General features: G+C 40.7%; 1 protein-coding gene across 1 annotated transcript in view; it reads right to left on the reverse strand.

Annotated features, from left to right (window-relative positions):
• Window positions 1-10: 10 nt before the first annotated feature.
• Window positions 11-20071, reverse strand: part of WDFY2 (WD repeat and FYVE domain containing 2) — a 63535-nt gene continuing 43474 nt past the window's right edge. Inside the window, exons 4-12 of the mRNA XM_060786867.2 lie at window positions 16264-16318; window positions 12447-12597; window positions 10128-10240; window positions 8649-8775; window positions 7148-7253; window positions 4652-4753; window positions 2941-3071; window positions 2453-2561; window positions 11-1038 (exon numbers count right to left, since the gene is read on the reverse strand). Coding sequence (XP_060642850.2) covers window positions 1009-1038; window positions 2453-2561; window positions 2941-3071; window positions 4652-4753; window positions 7148-7253; window positions 8649-8775; window positions 10128-10240; window positions 12447-12597; window positions 16264-16318 — 924 coding nt within the window. The 3' untranslated portion in view covers window positions 11-1008. The remainder of the gene's footprint in view (window positions 1039-2452; window positions 2562-2940; window positions 3072-4651; window positions 4754-7147; window positions 7254-8648; window positions 8776-10127; window positions 10241-12446; window positions 12598-16263; window positions 16319-20071) is intronic.

A 20071-nucleotide genomic window follows, 5' to 3' on the forward strand; every position in this document is an offset into this window, starting at 1 on the left:
AAAGAGGCCGTTTTAATTTATATTTTTTATTTTCTAAAAAAAAGACATGCCTAATAAGGCAGCAAAAAAACCCCACCTTGAGATTTAACATTAATTTGAGGGCCCTCTTGAGAATTTAAAGCAATTACAGTGATCCGCAAATTCTTCAAATGCGCGTTCTGCCAGAGAGGCAACCAACGTAAGGTAGTTCAAACCATGCCCCATAAAGTCAATCAAAATGAAGTTCTTGCAGGCTTGGTCCAGCTAAAGCAACTGATGTTCTCCGCAGTGACTATTCAGTTCAATGGACACTAGGTTGCAGCCAACTGATTGCAGTCTCAGTTTGACTCCTTTCAACACTCATTGGTTACGCTTGGGGGTAGAAGGCTAGTTAATTCTATTTGAAGTTTGCAACCAAATAATGCATTCATACGCGCCTTGCAGTGAAAAAGACTGGGCTGTCCCTACACTTTCCTTTGCGTACACTTCCCTCAGGACTGACTGCTAGAATGGAAGAGGAAAGTCAGTGACCTTTGGTTTGCCCAGAACTTAGAAGATAATTTTGCAATCCCAAGTTCCTGTTCAATGATGCCACTGGACAATACAGAAAGAGGAATCGTTTGCTTTCTGTTTTGTCTTCTTAGACACAGCCAGCACCAGTCTTGCCAATGTCGCACAGTAGAGGGACCACTCACAACCACCAAGAATCCCCCACATAAAACACCACACGTCAACATGGAACATGAAACAAACTGCACTGCACACCGATTTCCCAGAGTCCCAAACAGCTGAGTGGAACCGGATTGTATTACCGTTGGCTTAAAAAAATATCTTTTGCATTTGAAAATGAAGAGAAGTAGAGCATTTGGTGTAAGTGTTCATGCTGGATTTGCTAGGCGGGCTTGGGAAACCAGCCAGAAGCATCAGTCTTGCCCTTCTCCATCTCTACACAGCTTGATCCATCTGCTTCCACAGGACTAGGAATCCCCTCTTCAGTAACACAGAACTTCTTTAGGCTTCAGGGATGCATCAGGATACTACAGGTGTCATATCCCACAACTATTAAGAAGAGACACATGCAGAGAATGAGAAGAGACTATTGGAATAATTTACTCAAACCTTGCAGAACGATCCTACCCTATCTACATACGCAAGGGAAATAAGTGGAGACCATCCATAGAGACTAGCAATAATAATAATAATAATAATAATAATAATAATAATAATAATAATAGACACAAAAACACAGTATGTGACAGCAAACGAGATCTCTATGCTGGATTTCGTATGACAGTCGAACAATACCCAAGCATCTAGGACTGTGTGATGTATTATTATTATTTATTGCTAGTATCTATGGATGGTCTCCACTTAATAATAATAATAGTAATAATAATAGTAGTAGTAGTAGTAATAATAATAATAATAATAATAATAATAATAAATACCATCTGCCTGCGACAAAGAAGTGGTGGGATCACAAGCCGGAAAAAGTTACAGAAAATGAACATGTCAAGCTACTCTGGAACTTCCGAATTCAGACAGACAGAGTTTTGGAGCACAACACTCCTGACCTCATGATCATGTTAAAAAACCAAGTATGGATTGTCGATGTTGCAATCCCAGGTGACTGCAGGATTGAAGAGAAACAACTGGAAAAGCTGACACAATATGAAGCTTTAAATATCGAACTGCAAAGACTCTGGCACAAGCCAGTCAAGCTGGTGCCAGTGGTGATTGGCATACTGAGTGCAGTGCCTAAAGAAACTGGCCTGCACTTAAACACAATCTGCACTGACAAAATTACCATCTGCCAGCTGCAAAAGGCTGCCTTACTGGAATCTGCACGCATTATTTGCCGATACATCACACAGTCCTAGACACTTGGGAAGTGTCCAACGTGTGATCCAATACAACAGCCAGCAGAGTGGACTCATCTTGTTGTGTTTCTAATAATAATAATAATAATAATAATAATAATAATAATAATAATAATGCTTTATTTATAGCCCGCCCTATCTTTTCAGAGGGCCTCAGGGCAGATTGCAACAAAATAAAACACAGTGGCAAACATTCAGTGCCGAAGATAACATATAAAAAATCATAAACAAGCTCTAAAAATTATAAATTATAATTTAAAATTATATCAAAGTCTTGTGGTTTGAACATTGGTTTACAGCACTGGTGACTAGCATTGAAATCCCTGCTTTGTCATGGAAACCCACTGGGTGACATTATTAATTAACTTTATTTCTATGCCACCTTTCTCTTTTGATCAAGTCATGCTCTCAGCCTCAGGAGGGAACTGGCAAACCCTCTCTGAACAAATATTGCCAAGAAAAACCCTGTGAAAGGTTCAGCGTAAAGTTGCCATATGTCAGAAATTACACGAAGCATAACAACCACAACAATGCTCCATAAGACATTATGTTAGCAGGTGCAGTCCTTGAAGGGTGTAAATTCCCATACTTACCTTAATAAGTTTGTCTGTCCCGGACGTTAGCAACCACCCCCTGGTTGGATCGAAGTGTACATGGGTAACATTGTGTTTGCTGTTGTGGAAAGTGGCTGTGGGTGCACGCCTGGGGGAAGAACCAGAACAAGGAAAGTGAACTGAGAGCTGGTTGACAGGACAATTGACCAGCCTCTGTTGGGAAGTCTCTGTGGCAGAATGAGAATTTCCTATTCTTAATTGTTTCAAGCATAGCAGCAGAGAAATAGCTTCCACCTCAACATAGCCAGAGAAGGACCCTGGTTGCAAATCTCTGGTTTAGAGCAAGCAACTTAAGCCCAGGCTTAGGGTTAAAAACAACGACTAAGAAAGAATTCTGCCTACACAGAAAAGAATTCATTATGTCATCCTGCAATTATTTATCTTCCCTCGGATGTCCAAAGATCAGGACAGGCAAGTAATAAGGAAGGCGAGCACGAGAGGGGACAAGACCAGGGCAAACTACTTACTCCTCATCTGTTATTGATTCATAACAACTGTCGCAGACTCTCACTTCAAATTCAAAGCCCATCAGAGGGATGCACGACCGCTTGGAACTGCACTTGCCACACACAGCTTTCCCACATTTCCGGCAATGGTGCTGAAATGAACAAAAAAAAAAAAAAAGCAGGTAGGATTCAGCCAGGTGAGGTGAAAGGACTTACTCTGAATAGCAGGTATGGGAAAACTTTGGCCCTCCAGGTGCTTTGTACTTCAACTCCCACAGTTTCTAACAGCTGGTAAGCTGGTTGGAATTTCTGGGAGTTGAAGTTCAAAATACCTGGCGGACCAAAGTTTGCCCATGCCTGCTATATAGCCTATCTGACATAAGGAGAAAAGTGTGCATCCTGGACTTTTCTGTAACAGTTTCCCCTTTCCCTCATGGAGCCCTATTAATGCAGAAAAAGAATTACATATCCATGCAAATAAGGAACTGGCAAAATGTTATGTAACGCACCTCAATTTCCACACAGCCCCTATGCCCTGAAGTTGAGGCTACTAACACTGAATGATTCCCCCACCTTTTTTTCAGCAGATGAGCCAAGGAGTCCTTATAGCTAGCATTAGGCTTCAATTCTGCACCATTATTTTCATAGCAATGACAGCACTTATCTGTCGGAGCTCCCAGTGGCACAATGGGTTAAACCCTCGTGCCGGCAGGACAGCTGACCAAAAGGTCAGTGGTTCGAATCCGGGGATTGTGGTGAGCTCCCATCTGTCAGCTCCAGCTTCCCATGCAGGGAACATGAGAGAAGCCTCCCACAGGATGATAAAACATCCAAGCATCCCCTGGACAATGTCCTTGCAGACGGCCAATTATCTCAAGCAGAAGCGCAAGTCGCTTTTGATACGGAAAAAAAACTTATCTATCCACCCACTCTTTTATTATTTCATTCAGGTTACATTTCTATACATTTAACAACTCTTGATGTCAGCTTCTTATGGGGGGAAAATTTAGTATCACATTTACAGATGTAAGTGGAATTATGCATCCCTCACTGATCTGTATTCATGATGTCTAAATAGTCATGAACACGGCACTACTACCAAAATCGTAACTGTCCTATCAAGCCTATTTTATTGCCATCAGCTGCACAAAGCAAATGAGATCCAGAAGCTGGGGCTCACCCCCTTCCCGGATTCAAAGGGGGTGAGTGGGAGCTCACCCCCTTCCCGGATTCAAACCACCAACCTTTTATTAAGCAAGTTCAGCAGCTCAGCGGTTTAACCCACTGTGCCACCAGGGGGGCCCACCTTATCCTTAAATTACTGAAAATGCCTAAAGTAAAGTTACAGCTTGGATCATTCCTGATTAGGGTTCTGGTCAATCGGGCCATGCCCATTCACAAGCTGCTTTGCTCCATCATTCTCCCATCAAGTGGTGTATTCCCCCCCTCCCCCCTGTCATCGATGCTCAGTCTTCTCTGACCACTGAGTGTTCAATTCACATAGGTGTTTTCTAAAAGATCCCTCTCCCTCTTTTGGATTTATGTAAATTTTGGACTCCAACCCCCCCCCCCCCCCCCGCTTGCAGGTGCCTTCCTTTTAGGTGTAGATATTGCAGTTTTGATAGCATGGAGTGTATCCTCAGAGAAGGGATTTACTCTTAGCACACAGGCTGTTGCCTTGAGTAAAAGAGAAAGGTAGCCATCATTTTTTAATGAAGTACATGCCACATACCTGTCTAAGACCTATTTTCTTGCTATCCCACATTTGTTTGAAGTTCCAGAAGAAGGGCTGGTCACATTTTTGACACGAGTCGCTGTCCAACCATTCTGGTGTCTAATGGAAGAATGGGGAGAGAAGAAATCCTTCAGTGCAGCTACAAGACCCCTCTGTGTACAGAATCAAAATAGCAAGCAGGATTTACTCATCTTCACTGTAGACCTGCCAGTGCTTTGCTCCAACCTGGGCCCATTCACATTGTATGTCAAACACATTCAAAATTCTGCATTATAAGCTATGCTTATTAGGAAATTAATGCTATGGTGCACACAGCCCCGAGCAAACTACATCATTCAGGAACCCTCCAGATGGATGGGACTGCAACTTATGTCAGCTGTAGCCAGCATAACACAGGTTAAACCCCTGTGCCGGCAGGACTGAAGACTGACAGGTCGCAGGTTCGAATCCGGGGAGAGCGTGGATGAGCTCCCTCTATCAGCTCCAGCTCCTCATGCAGGGACATGAGAGAAGCCTCCCACAAGGATGATAAAAACATCAAAACATCCAGGAAAAGAAGCCAAGCATTTTCAAATAGGCATGGGCAAACCGGCCCTCCAGGGATTTTGGACTCCAACTCCCACAATTACTAACAGCCGGGTAGAAAGGATATTAAAGTTTTATTTTCCTATCAAAAAGGACAGAACTATCAATCACTTAGCAATTACTTTTCAGCTGATGGTTAAGAGTATTTTACTTTCATTTGTCGAGCAAAAAGCTGGGTCTGTAGTCATATGCAACTCGACTTTTTTTTTTGTCATGTTAGGAGTGACTTGAGAAACTGCAAGTTGCTTCTGGTGTGAGAAAATTGGCTGTCTGCAAGGATGTTGCCCAGGAGACGCCCGGATGATTTGATGTTTTATCATCCTTGTGGGAGGCTTCTCTCATGTCCCCGCATGAAGAGCTGAAGTTGATAGAGGGAGCTCATCCGCCTCTCCCCGGATTCGAACCTGCAACTAGACATCACAGCCATTTTCTAGAGGCAAGTCTGGGTGGAGTGATTTCTCAATTGGTTCTATTGTTTGCCAAAGAAATTTTTTTAAACTTAATTTTTAAACCAATGACATTCAGAGTAAATTGAGCCAAAGTTCTGCTAACAAGTCTATGTTGAGTAACACAGGGATAAACACTGAGCAATAAATACCAAAGATTTGCTAGGCATGTGTTGATTGGTAGGAAACTGTCCCCTCATTCTAGGCCAAGAGAACAGAGGAATTTCCTAGTAGGAAAAATACATGCCAATGAGCTCCCTAACACTGTAAAATTGCCTGAACCCTTATTCAAAACTCCTCTGCAAGCAACAATGGAGGTTTACAAAATTCTCCATGATGTTGAGAAAGCTGGAGTTTTTTCTTCTTCTTCTTCCTACGTTCCATTCTTTGTTTTTGTCCCTAAACTAGTGTATGAAGGGTTTTTTTCCCTTTTCATTTCTGGAACTAGAATTTAGGAACAGCCAGATACATTCATTGGTGGGAGATTTAGGAGTGATTAAAGAAGTATACTCAATAAATAATTAACTTGTGGCTGCCATAAAAAAGAGCTGTTTATTCAATGTGCTTGTTTTTTTGGGAAGGGACATTAAAACAATGTGTTGTTGAAGGCTTTCATGGCCAGAATCACTGGATTGCTGTGAGTTTTCGGAGCTTTATGAAGCACTCTCTCCTGACGTTTCGCCCACATCTATGGCAGGCATCCTCAGAGGTAGAGGAGTCTATTGGAAACTAGGCGAGTGAGGTTTATATATCTGTGGAATATCCAGGGTGGGAGAAAGAACTCTTGTCTGCTGAAAGCAAGTGTGAATGTTGCAATTGGCAACATTAAAACAAATATGGAGGAAATAAGAGATTGTATTCTACATCAGTTAAAATATTAGTCAAAGTAAAAACAGCTTTGTTTGAAATTTATTCTCACTGCAAAAAGTGATGGTTCCTTTTTTTGGGGATTACAACCAATCACTAAAAACCTTCAAGCAATACTGAAATATTATAGATTTGCATTTAAACAGGCAAGTCCAATAGAATAAAATACCACACGAATCTAATTGTGTGGTCAAATTTAAGACACCCCCTTGCAAAGACTGGCTTTTCACAGGTTATTTAAAATGTTTAGGGTTTTTTTGTATTTTAATTTATTTTCTCATAGTTCAATACATTATGGAAACAAAGTGATTTTGATGATGTATGGAGAAAATTATTGAAAAGGGATTTAAAAAGATGGAAAGTTACCTCCACAAGAAGAATTGAAATTTTGGACAGATGATATGTAAAAGCTGTGGCTTGTGGGGGAGGGGGGGAGCACAGTGGTGAGGGATAGGTAATACGTATAAACAGAAAAATAACAGTAGATGCCCAGATTGCTGTAAAACCAACAATGTACAACAAATGTATAAAATGTTTAGTTTTAACAAGTTGAAAGTTCCCTGACCAGACTAAAGGGGAAGTAGTAAGTACAGACCTCCTGCCTTTCAACATCCATATTCCAGACCACAATTCCACCATCTGCTCCACAGGAGATAAGTTGCCGAGTGTGATGAGAATAGGAGAGGGCTTGGACTTTATCACTGTGGAAGACACAAATGTAAAACACACCAAGAAAACACTTGTGAGCAGAGTAAGAAATCGGAACATGCCCTCCCTGTTAAACATTCATCTGGAATGAAGAAGTTTCTAAAAGGGAAGAGTCCACAGACTTTGTCAAACACAGGACAGAATTAAGTTGTTGTCAGAAACTATGGCCATGTTTGGGAAGTGAGCAGGAAAGAGGACCCTCCTCCGTAATCGGCTCACTTCTGTACACAGGACAATCTTTCTGGTGTCTGAAGGCATTGGTTCTCAACATATGGGTCATCAGATACTTTTGGACCAAGGCAATATGGACTACACCAACGTACAGATGAATGCCTCTCTTCCACCCCCATATATGCTGTCAGGTTAGAGTTAACAATTCCGCAGGGCTATGCAATGGTCACCCAGTCATATTATATTATATTATATCATATCATATCATATCATATCATATCATATCATATCACATCATATCATATCCCAGCCATCCCCTGCCACGTGTTGCTGTGGCCCAGTCTGTGTATATGTGCTTTGTGTGTGTATAAGTGTGTGTATATATTTGTGTATATGTGTGTGTTTGGGTATATATGTGGTTTTGCACATGCGTTGTAATATAATTTTTATTTTTTGGCTCTTTAAGTCCCTTCTGTTGCTTTTTCCAGTGTTTTATGAGTGATGGTCACTCATTGGCCTGATAGGTGTATTGTGTCCAAATTTGGTGTCAATTTGCCCAGTGGTTTTTGAGTTATGTTAATCCCACAAATGGACATTACATTTTTATTTATTTATTTATATATATTTATTTATTTTATTTATTGATTAAAAGCAAACACTCTCAACATTTGGTTCTGTTTTGGATTATATTCTCAGAATCCTTGATCAACATCTGTTGAAACTTCTTGGAAAAGTTGTTTCAGATCGTCTGGTAGCACCAAAGATGAGAATGCTGCTTTGGGAGTTAGGAGTGTATCCACGCTGCACAACTAAAGTAATTCAATATCAATTTAATTATTGTGGTTCCATCTTTGAATCCTATACTGAGACAAGGATAGGGGCAGAAATGTAATCAATCAATTAATTAATCACAAAGAACCTTGGGATTTGTAGTCTGATAGTATACTTCAAATTCTCCAGTGCACCTCCTATGTAAGGAATGCTCAGAGGTGGTCTTGCCAGTTTCTTCGTCTGAAGTAGAGGCTACAATACCTAGTTATTTGTGGGTGGTTCCCATTCAAGTACTAACCCTGACCCTGCGTATCCTCCAAGATCACATGGGATCTAGTGCCTTTAAGGTTTGATATGATGCTTCCTCACAAATGAAATACAGAATATTTATTTATTTTGTTGTGGTAATTGTGCTTAAAAAGAGTCCTTTTAGAGAAATACCGTACTTATGTCCTTGTAGTTCAATGGCAGTTCCTTTTCTCCCTCCAATGTCCCACATAATAATAGAGTGATCCGAGCTGCCCGAAAATAAGACTCGCTGCACTGGATCCCAGCAGAGGGCACTGATTCCACCTGGGAAATATCCGGACAAAAAAAAAAGATGAGAAAGCAGAAGGGGAGGTCATAGCAAGACACAGAAGCTCACGTAAACTGTAAGAGCATCCCCAAACACTTAAGAGTAGATCTGCCTTTCCTATAAAATACCAACAGCCTGGCAGTTGGACCAGCAAAATGCATGAAAGATCACACTAATCTGTTGGACAGTGACCACAGAATCGTACTGGAGGACGAGAGAGGTCTTCTCTTTAAACGTTAAGTCCTCCAACTGGACTCTGTGGCTAACTTTGTCCTTCCTTTGACATAATATTCTCTGGCCAATCTCCACTTTGACTTGACTTGATGCTTTACAACTCCAAATCTGGGTAGAAGTGAATCAGTGTGGAACATTTCAGATTAATCTCACAAGTAAAGCCTAATTGAAGACTCACAATGAAAAAGCAAACACAAAAAACTATAAGGTTAACCCAAACTCCCACCAGTCCCTGGTGACTCAGTCACTGCGAGTGTTGGTTGTTATCATCATCTATTTCCACACCACTTCTCATATCTAATAATATCTAAAAGTAATGCACCACTGCAGGCTAATGAATGGAATGCATGAATCCACAGACTGTCATTTTCTATAGCTAGATTCAGATTCCAAATGCAAAGGAAAATCATCTTCACAGATATTTAAATCCTCGCTAAGGTACTTCAAATTCAGCAGATGTCAACACCAAAAGTTCCAACTTCCAAAACCCTTTACTTACCTTTCCCCAATCTGTTTTACTCTGGGTTTTTTTTTTTTTACATCTCCAGTAACAAAAAATGACATAATGCCTCCGCCTCCAGTAATATATCTCTCCACTGCCATGCAGACAAAGATTTAACTTGTCTGTTCTCGATACGACAAATGTGGGTTTGGAGCAAAGTTATGAGTAAAGAGCACTCCAACACTTGGAAAGTGTTGTGCTCGATTCTGGCCACAAGGGTGTGTGTGTGCTGTCACTCCATCTCTCTGCCAAAGAACTTCCTTGTTTTGGACTGAATTCCCGGCATTCCTTCTGGGTGCCTCAGAATACCTCTGCTGCTTTTTTGTGAATGGTACCTATTTATCTAATCACATTTTTGCTTCCAAACCGCCAGGTGCGCTGAAGCTGGGCTAAAGGCCTGGAGCTCACCCTGACCCCGCTTTGACTAGCAGCCTTTTGACTGACAAGGCTGACTACAGCCAGTGTTTAACCTACTGTGCTAAAGCCAGCCCTTGAGCTCCAAAGTGCAACTATTGCATGGCACACAAACCCTTTCATTTTTCCACATATTGTTCTAGATATACTGGTCATGTACAACAATCCTAAATGGCCCATATTTGCTCCAAATCTTACCTGTATGACCTCTAAATGTTGTTATCAGGTTGCAGTTTTCTTGCTCCAGTTTAAGGATGGTCACTTGCCCAGAAAGATCACCAATAAAAACGTGCCGTGTCTCCACATCAAATCTGGCAAGGAAGGGCTTAGAAAATCTTCACAACATTCAAGAATCTTATTCATACTGTAATATGCCTAGATATAACAGTTAAGACTCGTGCGCCAACTGCGACCGTACCTTGGGAAGTCTGACTTGGCCACGGTAGTCCACGCTCTGGTTACATCCCGTCTTGATTACTGCAACGCTCTCTACGTGGGGTTGCCTTTGAAGACGGCCCGGAAGCTCCAATTAGTCCAACGGGCGGCAGCCATGGTATTAACAGGGGCTGGGCGCAGGGAGCACACAACTCCTCTGCTGTACCAGCTCCACTGGCTACCGATTAGCTACCGAGCCCAATTCAAAGTGCTGGTTTTGACCTTTAAAGCCCTAAACGGTTCTGGCCCTACATACCTATCCGAACGTATCTCGGCCTATCAGCCCACCAGGACCCTAAGATCTTCAGGAGAAGCCCTTCTCTCTATCCCACCTGCTTCACAGGTGCGGCTTGTGGGAACGAGAGATAGGGCCTTTTCTGTGGTGGCCCCCCGGCTTTGGAATGCCCTCCCTACTGAACTAAGATCAGCCACCTCGCTAATGGCATTTCGGAAAAAACTAAAAACTTGGATGTTCGAGCAAGTCTTCAATTGATTTTTGATGTGCTGTTGTTTGACCATGGACTAGCAATCAAGGATAACGAATTGGACTACGATTTTAACTATGAGATGTCCCGATTTGTATTGGTGGCCCAATACTATGTATGTTGTTGTATGTATTCTTAATTTTAATCTTATATGCTTAAAGTGAATTGTATATTTTAACATGTTGTAAACCGCAATGAGTCGCCGCATAGGCTGAGATATTAGCGGTATACAAGTGTACCAAATAAATAAATAAATATAACTCTTTTTGAACATATTTATGCAGCAAACCACCTGAAAAGACATCACTAATTTCAGGATTGATGGGAAGAGGAACATGGACCCCATATTACCCATTTCCCAATAATTCATTATTCCTCACTATTCCTTTCTACCCATATGTCTCTGCATTAAAGAAACACTTTATATAATGGAAAACTGTGGTCTCTCATCTGAAAAGATAGAACTGTGCTTTTTTAATGAACTTTTTTCCAGGCTGGTTAGTAGGAAAAGAGATAAGAGTAACTTATATCTTAAGTCCAATTGCTAATCCAAACCAGATTAGCGCATCTTGCAGTGAGTAGATGGGACAATAATTATGGAAATGATCTATATTCAATAGGTCTACTTCAGTCAACATTTACAATTGAATATAGCTCTGAACTTTCCCCGGCCAGTTTGGTGTGAAATTTGCTGGTTTACAGACAATAATATATTGCACATATGTAAGGGCATAAAGCACAAAAATATTTAGGAGGCTCTCACATTCACCGAAATGGAAGCCAATCTGTTTCACAATGTGAAATTTCTCTTTTCCCCAATTATACTAGGTAAGAAAATTTGAAAAATGTTCTGTTCCTGCTTTCAAAGTGTTATTTCCTAATTTTTATGTGGTATTTACTTTGAAAGTAGTTGCTATACTCCAGAAACTTTGTTTTTGTGGCTGCCACAAACTATGTTGAATTGGTTGAGACTCGATGAGATCCTAATCATTGAAAATCTATAGCAAAATGTGCTGCAGGATGTCCTGCTAAGAAACTTTTCTAATGTTTTTATGATAGAACCAATTAGGAAATGACACTTATAACACAGGAACAAAAATTGTGTTACATAAGGTTACTGGTAAGCAGGAGCTGTGACTGACAGGGTTGACATGGCTCAGGAAATAGCGGACTGATATTCCCCTCTTGTAGGATCTCCATTTCAAGGATGAATTGCAACAGGAATCCTGTTTCTGTTTGCAATGGAGATCACCTATGCAAAGGGGTGGGAACGTTCACGAGGATTGTGCTCAAATTCACTGTTGTTGTTCATTCGTTCAGTCGTCTCCGACTCTTCATGACCTCATGGACCAGCCCACGCCAGAGCTCCCTGTCGGTCGTCACCACCCCCAGCTCCTTCAAGGTCAGTCCAGTCACTACTTATCTATATAACTTCTGTGATCAAGTAGCAACATAGTCCATAGAAGAAAATAGACATTATCCAACATTTTACTTGTTCAACCATCATGTTCTGAAACAAACTGTAAAATACTCAAGGGAAGAATGGAAAAAAAGGAACCAGAACCAGCATGAATGCTATGATTTCTGCAAAGGATACTGTAGTCCACAGGCCCCAGCGTTGATCTTGTAGCTCCCGAGGCGCTGCCCACTCTCTGAGCAATGCCAAGTGAAGTGCTTATCCTGCCCTATGCTCAGGATCCATTCCATTTCCAGGACAAAGAGGACCATCATAACCCTACTTTGGTGAGCTGGAGGGGGAAAGGACATTAAGAAAACATTAGTATTTTACCCAAGGCTTTCTACATCTTTTTTCTTTACCCCTCTTTCCTCTTGCTATTAAAGGCAATGATACTGCTTGCAAATTACCCCGTGTCTGTGTTATTTTCATATATGCCCTAAAGATGCCCAAGCGAACTGAGTACAGCCAGTAACATATTGAGGGTTGACAGGACAAGGCCAGGCACACCCATGACCCAAATGGCAAGGAAGGGAAATGGATGCAACTCCGAGGCAAAAAGGATCAGCCAAGCAGAAAGCAGGGATTACAATCGTATCACCAGGACAAGATAAAATCTCGAAAAAGTATGAGGTGCTTAGCACCAGAAAATATGACAGAAAGTAACAAAGATAAATATGGTTTTATATTATATGTTACTGTTTTTAAATACATTTATGGTGTTGCTTAGCATTGAATTGTTACCTCTGTAAACTGCCTTGAGAAGGGCGGTATACAAATACAGTAAATAATAATAATATTTAAAAAAGAAACGAGTCTTGCTTTCTGTCCTCAATGCACTACCCTTAACTCTCTAATACAGTCTCTTACACTGAGGAGAGAAGATGTCATGTGCCATTCATTCCTAATGCTGAGATTTCAGCATTCCCAATCTAAGGTATATTATTCTATTTTCCTTTCCTTTCTTTCTTCTCTCAGAGATTCACAAAGTGGAGCTGGCCTTTCTATCCGTATTACATTACAGAATAATACACTGGTAGTGTATTATATATATTGTAGTATAATAATATAGTACAATATAATAATATATAATAATATGGTAATTGTATATTATATATTACATATAATATTACTAGTAATATTGCAGTATAATGTGTTATTATTTTTGATGTTGATGTGGATTTGTTTTTGGGATTTGGGGAGTTGTTTATTTTTGTCTTTGTTCAGCTTCTCGCGGCATTGAATGTTGTCGATATCTGTTGTAAACCACTCTAAGTCCCCTTAGGGAGATAGGGTAGGTTATAAATAATAATAATAATAATAATAATAATAATAATTATTATTATTATTATTATTATTATTATTATTATTATTCTCTTTGCTCTATGGAAGAAACTGTGGCTTCGGCTTAGACAATGCCTTCTTTTAACCATCTGACACTTGCAGTCAGCATCCAAGTAATGAGTACAATCTGTAACTAGCTTTTGTTCTGCCTATCATCTCATGTCACTGCAGAGAATTAATACTATTCATGCCGTCTTGCAACACAGAGAATCACTCCGTTTTATAACATCGTGCTTTTGGATTTCCTAATCTTATGCTGTGGCTGAAGAGCTGGAAATTTACAAGCCAGGAGTAAACACACAAATGGCAGTAGTATTAACATCAACAGGGGCGAGCCAAGCTAAGTGTTCTGGTGAGGCAAAGAAGAGCCATGGAAAGTGTCTTCTAACTAAGCTCTTGGGCTAAAGCTCTTATTGCTCAAAGTCAGCAGAACCTTGGTAATAGGAAAGATAGGAGTTGTAGTTCAGTACACCCAGATGCAAATCCAGAAGGCCCTAACCAGGGATTCCAGCAGAAAAGAAAAATAACAATGAGCTTTTCTGGAATGGAGGCTTTGGGTGTGGAAACTGTCTCTATGCCCTGCTTTTTAAGAGGTACCGCATTGCTAAGGACCTCTCTGTGAAACATGCAGAATCTGCCATGAAGCATCGCTACACAAAGTGATCCTCCTTGGACTAGTGCCAGATTGCAAGCCATCAGCTATTATGCATAAATATGTGAGAGAAGAGAAGACAATTATGCTGGGGAAAGTGGAAGGTAAAAGGAAGAGGAGCCAACCAAGGGCAAAATGGATGGATGGCATTCTTGAAGTGACTGGACTGACCTTGAAGGAGCTGGGGGTGGTGATGGCTGACAGGGAGCTCTGGCATGGGCTGGTTCATGAGGTCACGAAGAGTCATAGATGACTGAACGAATGAACAACAACATGTGAGGGGAAGTCATAGGGAGGAGGGAGCAAGCTTGTTTTTTGCTACCCTGGAGACTAGGATGCAGAACAATGCCTTCAAACTACAGGAAAGGAGATTCCACCTGAACATTAGGAAGAACTTCCTGACTGTGAGAGCTGTTCAGCAGTGGAACTCTCTGCCCCAGAGTGTGGTGGAGGCTCCATCTTTGGAGGCTTTTAAGCAGAGGCTGAATGGCCATCTGTTGGGGGTGCTTTGAATGCAATTTTCCTGCTTCTTGGCAGGGGGTTGGATTAGATGGCCCATGAGGTCTCTTCCAACTTTATCATTCTAATTCATGGGGAGTTACAGAAATGAGATAAACTGTTGTTGTCAATGGGCATAAATATGATATTGGTCCCTGACACATTTGAAAAATGTGCCAAGGACCAGTACCATATTTGTGTCCATTGAAAATTTTACAGGAGAAGAAAATTCTTGATGAAATAATCTGATTTTTGGTCTTGTCTTAAGCAGACCCATTGAATCCCTGATTCAACCAGTCTACTCTGGCTGAGACTAAAACATTTTGAGCAAACAAGATCCACAGATTTAGCAAATTACCACTCCAATTATTCACCTTATGGCAAATGTGCCATGTAGAGTTCCTGGACATGCTTGCACCACTATTTGTTTTAAAATACAATTTTAATATTGAGTATTTTCCCAAGACCAAATGCATTTGTCAGAAACCCAGAGCCCTGGAAAGTGATGCGTTCAGGAAAAAGTTGAGCTAATATTTACCATTCAAAGCAATGACCAATGGAACAAAACTAGGGAATATTTAATTGCCTTGCTCTAACAGGAATTCACTAGTACTATTGTCTTAAATATATTTGATTGGCACAATAAAGATTTTTTTTCATGTGTTGAAGGCTTTCATGCTCGAAATTACTGGGTTGCTTGAGTTTTCCGGGTTTTATGGGTATGTTCCAGAAGCATTCTCTCCTGATATTTCACCCACATCTATGACAGCCATCCTCAGATGTTATCAGACCTCACAACCTCTGAGGATGCCTGCCATAGATGTCAGTGAAACGTCAGGAGACAATGCTTCTGGAACATGGCCATACAGCCTGGAAAACTCACAGCAACCCCCTTTTCATGCATTTTAAGTTTTCCTGTTTTCCCCAAAAGTGAGGGAATATACGTGCCTCTTGCGATCATTGGATATTTGCTCACCGTGACAAATACATTTCCAGACAAGGCATCAGATTTGTTCTATAAATAAACTTCAAGACAAGTTATTAAAGAAATCACAGCCTGGGAGTTTGATGCTTCATTTAGTATTTACTTAATATTCTTAAATTGAACCCTTGTAAAAAAACAAAAAAACAAAAATGAAGTTCTTCTTTAAAAGGGGGCTTTGTTTCAATATTTTTGCACAAGAGAAGCTAAATTATTTCATAATCCATCTCCATTCCAGAGGATAAATATAGAAATTACTGTTTTGTGGTGTGAGTTTTTGGTTTTTTGGGGTGGGGAAGGATCTGCAAAAACATCCTATAATAGTGATCATGCAAAATGAAAATTAGTTTCAGATCTACCAGAGATTATAAAAAGGCAGACTGAAAATTCAGCACTCTAATGGGTTTCTAAGCTCATGGTCAAAAAAATAAAACCCAAAATTGAAAAAAAAATCTAAAAATATTGTTGACTGCATTTCTTACCCTGGTAACTTTTAACTGGTGTCATCTTGTTGTAATCTTCTGACAAAATAAATTCCTGGAAAATAACAAAGTAGCCACTTTAGAATGTATGACGTAACTAACAATTAGTTTGCAATGCAACATTTCTTGTTAAAATCCAAGAATTTATTACTTTGGCAATAGTTTGGGATTCCAGTCTTATCCGTGGCATGTTCTGTGAATCAGCCCCAGTCCTGATCAGAAACATCAAGGAGGCAGGAAACTCTGACTCTTTCTGCTACATGTCTGGAATATCTAGAGGAACCAGCGTAGGGCTGATATCTATTGCTTTTCCAAGTAATTTTGGCACAGGAGGCTACGGGGACAGGAGTGGGGTTGTTGTTTGCTGGCTGGCAAGAATGTAAGGGGCCACAGTGAGTTAAACCCTTAGGGCTGAACTGCTGACTTGAAGGTTGGCAGTTCGTATCTGTGGGACAGGGTGAGCTCCCGCTATTAGTCCTAGCTCCTGCCAACCTAGTAGTTTGAAAACATGCAAATGCGAGTAGATAAATAGGTACCACTTCAGCGGGGAAGGCATATGACACTCCAAGCAGTCATGCCGGTCACTCGACCAAGAAGCTGCTTGGTTTGGAGAACAACACTTTCCCCAGAGTCAGAGATGAGCATTTTCTCTTTTCGGAAATGAAAAGAGAAGCCTTTGCCTTTGTTTGTGTATCTCATTGTTTTGTAACAAGGCACTGAATGTTTGCCGGTATCTGTTTATGCTGTAATCAGCCCTGAGTCCCAACTGGGAGAAGGGCGGAATATAAATAAAGTGTTGTTGTTGTTATTGTTGCTGTTATTGAGCCAATGGAAATGCGAAAACAGGGTCCAATGAGAATATTTTTTAAATGTTCCCACTCAGATTCAGCACATTTTTCATCTTCTCCTTCCTAGAGTGTTAATGGACACCGAAAGACTAGCTGTCTTTCAATAGGGAATCAGGGCTCCTCTAGATTGCCCAAGAGTCCTAGTAAATAATGTTGGGGTGTTCTGCTTCAGGATCTCATAAATCATAACACCTTGCGATGTTTCCTATGTGTTGCTACACCTTAAATATACCGGGAGTGAAAACCTAAATCACAGTTTATGTTTCATAATTTGATAATGCTATAGCTACTTGCAGAAATGCACACATATAAAACCATTTAGGAAGATGCAAGGCCCTGGAGCTGAAGCTGGTGCCTCATCAAACAACAAAGCCCATGATTCCATAGCATTGAGCCATGGCAGTGAAAGTGATTTCAAACTGCATTCATTCTACAGTGGAGATGCACCCAGAAACAATGGATATAGGTGTGTGGCATTTAACTAGAAATCCCTAAAGAAGTGTTTTTAATTCACTTTTTCCCACTCTTGCAGGGAGTCCTGTGGCCCTAAGCTCAGTCAATGTCAAGAGATGGCGTATTATTATCATTAATTATACCACCATGAAATTCCACTCTCCTCCCTTGCACTCCACCTTCCTTCATTCAAAAGAGGGTCAGAAACATGGGAGATCCAATCACACAGGCATCAAAAGGAACAGAAATATACATGAAAATGGCACAGAACAAGGATGAAAATCAGAACATCCCAGGTTACCAATGTCTTTTTCTTTAGTCAAGCAATGCCTATTATACAGAAAAATGTTAGTGGCATGACTTGACACATCATGAAGAATAGGAAGCAATTACTGTCTGTCCTGCCAGAGCTTTGTTTGATGTTTTCTACTGCAGAAATGACAAAGTTCAATTGCTATGCATAGTCCTTGCCTTTGCATTCATGTTTGCTTTTGCAGCCTGATCCATTAGTGTTGCTTCATTTTTACAAAACCAAGTGCCTTGCACACTCCATTTTGTTTTAAAAACCCAAATGACTAATTTTGTCTTTTTGTATCATTTTAAAAAAATGATACAAAAAGACAAAAGTAAGAGTTCTGTCAAGATATCTTACATCTCAAGGATGCATGAGTAGCAGCATTAAGCACATCTATAAAGCTATTTGCAGCAACCACTGTGATCACGTCAATACAACAATCTTGGTTGCAAAAAGTAGATGAGAACCACAATAGCAATACAGATCAATATCCAACTTTGATCTATTTTAAGATATGATTGCTGACATTAGACATTCCACCTAGCCATTCTATTCCTGTAATGTCTCCTTTGCTTGCCTTTTCAGCATGTTAACTCCCTATCAGCAGCTTGTACGTACAATCAGCCCCCCACATTTCTTGGGATTAGGTGCACAAAACCCCCACAAATGAATTAATGTTATTTCTGAGTTGCTGTAAGTTTTTCGGGCTATATGGACATGTTCCAGAAGCATTATCTCTTGACATTTCACCTGCATCTATGGCAAGCATTCGTAGAGGTTGTGAGGTTTGAGGATGCCAGTCACAGATGCAGGGGAAGCGTCAGGAGAGAATGCTTCTGGAACATGGCCATACAGCCCAAAACACTTACAGCAACCCAGTGATTCTGGCCATGAAAGCCTTAGACAATACATTAATGCTATTTATTTTAACCTAAGATAACACCTGTGTAGGAATGTCTAGGTCCCATGATGTGACCCTATGGTCAACATAAGCTGGACGTTCAGAGAGAGATGACCATAATGATTCACAGAGAGATTGCACTGAGCGATATATGCACGATGTAGTTATGTTTCTGTCTCTACATCTCCCCAATGTTATTCCTCCCAAAAATCTCATTCACTTTGTAAGCAGTGCAGCAACTCCACCCACAGCCACATCTGAATGGTTGGAAACAGAGACCTTGGGTGTCCTTGTGAGCTACACAATGGCCATAAAATGAGCCCCTGCAGGACCATAAACTTGAGAAAATTCCCCTTGACCACAAGACCATGGCCATCCCTTATCCACTGATTTGTACTAGCTGTAAAGTTTTAAGAGGGGGACTACACCAGCCTTACCAGGTGTTATCAGAGTCTAAACCTGGCATTTTCTGCAAGCAAAGTGGGGGAACTACCACTGAGCTGCAGGGTATTCCACTATCAAGTTTGCTCTAGACCAGGGGTCCTCAAACTAAGGCCCGGGGCCGGATATGGCCCTCCAAGCTCATTTGCCCGAACCTCGCTCAGGGTCAACCTAAGTCTGAAACTATTTGAAAGCACACAACAACAATCCTATCTCATCAGCCAAAACCAGGCCCAGACTTCCCACTGAAATATTAATAAGTTTATATTTGTTAAAATTGTTATTCATTTTAATTATTATATTGTTGTAAGTGTTTTTTGCATTACAAATAAAATATGTGCAGTGTGCATAGGAATTCATTCATGGTTTTTTTCAAATTATAATCCGGCCCCCCAACAGTTTGAGGAACTGTGACCTGGCCTTCTGTTTAAAAAGTTTGTGGACCTCTGCTCTAGAGCTTTCAGGTACCAACTCAACAGTGAGGCAGAGACAATGAGACAATTAGTCCAGCATGTGTTTATTTTGGTTCCAGAGTTTCATATAGACACCCTTCTACTGGGTCGATGTATTTAAAGTGTTACGTGACAAAAAAAATACAAGGTTGAGCATTGCAACACAGCAACTCATGTGCTAGAGCTCTAAAGCCACTGGGCTCAATCTATTTGCTTACTCTCCGAAGCTCCCAAATAAATACATCCTGTGCTCATTGTCTCTTTTCTGACTCACTGTTGAGGGCACTTGGATCTTGGACTATAGGCAATGTACAAACACTGCTCTTTTTAAAGTGAAAGATAGACTTGCATGAAAAAACATTTGGTCCGGCCCTAGTTTTAATGTGTTATGATGTATTGTTTTATTGTTTTACCTTTA

The sequence above is a fragment of the Anolis sagrei genome, chromosome 1, assembly GCF_037176765.1.
Source record: "Anolis sagrei isolate rAnoSag1 chromosome 1, rAnoSag1.mat, whole genome shotgun sequence".
Classification (NCBI taxonomy): domain Eukaryota; kingdom Metazoa; phylum Chordata; class Lepidosauria; order Squamata; family Dactyloidae; genus Anolis; species Anolis sagrei.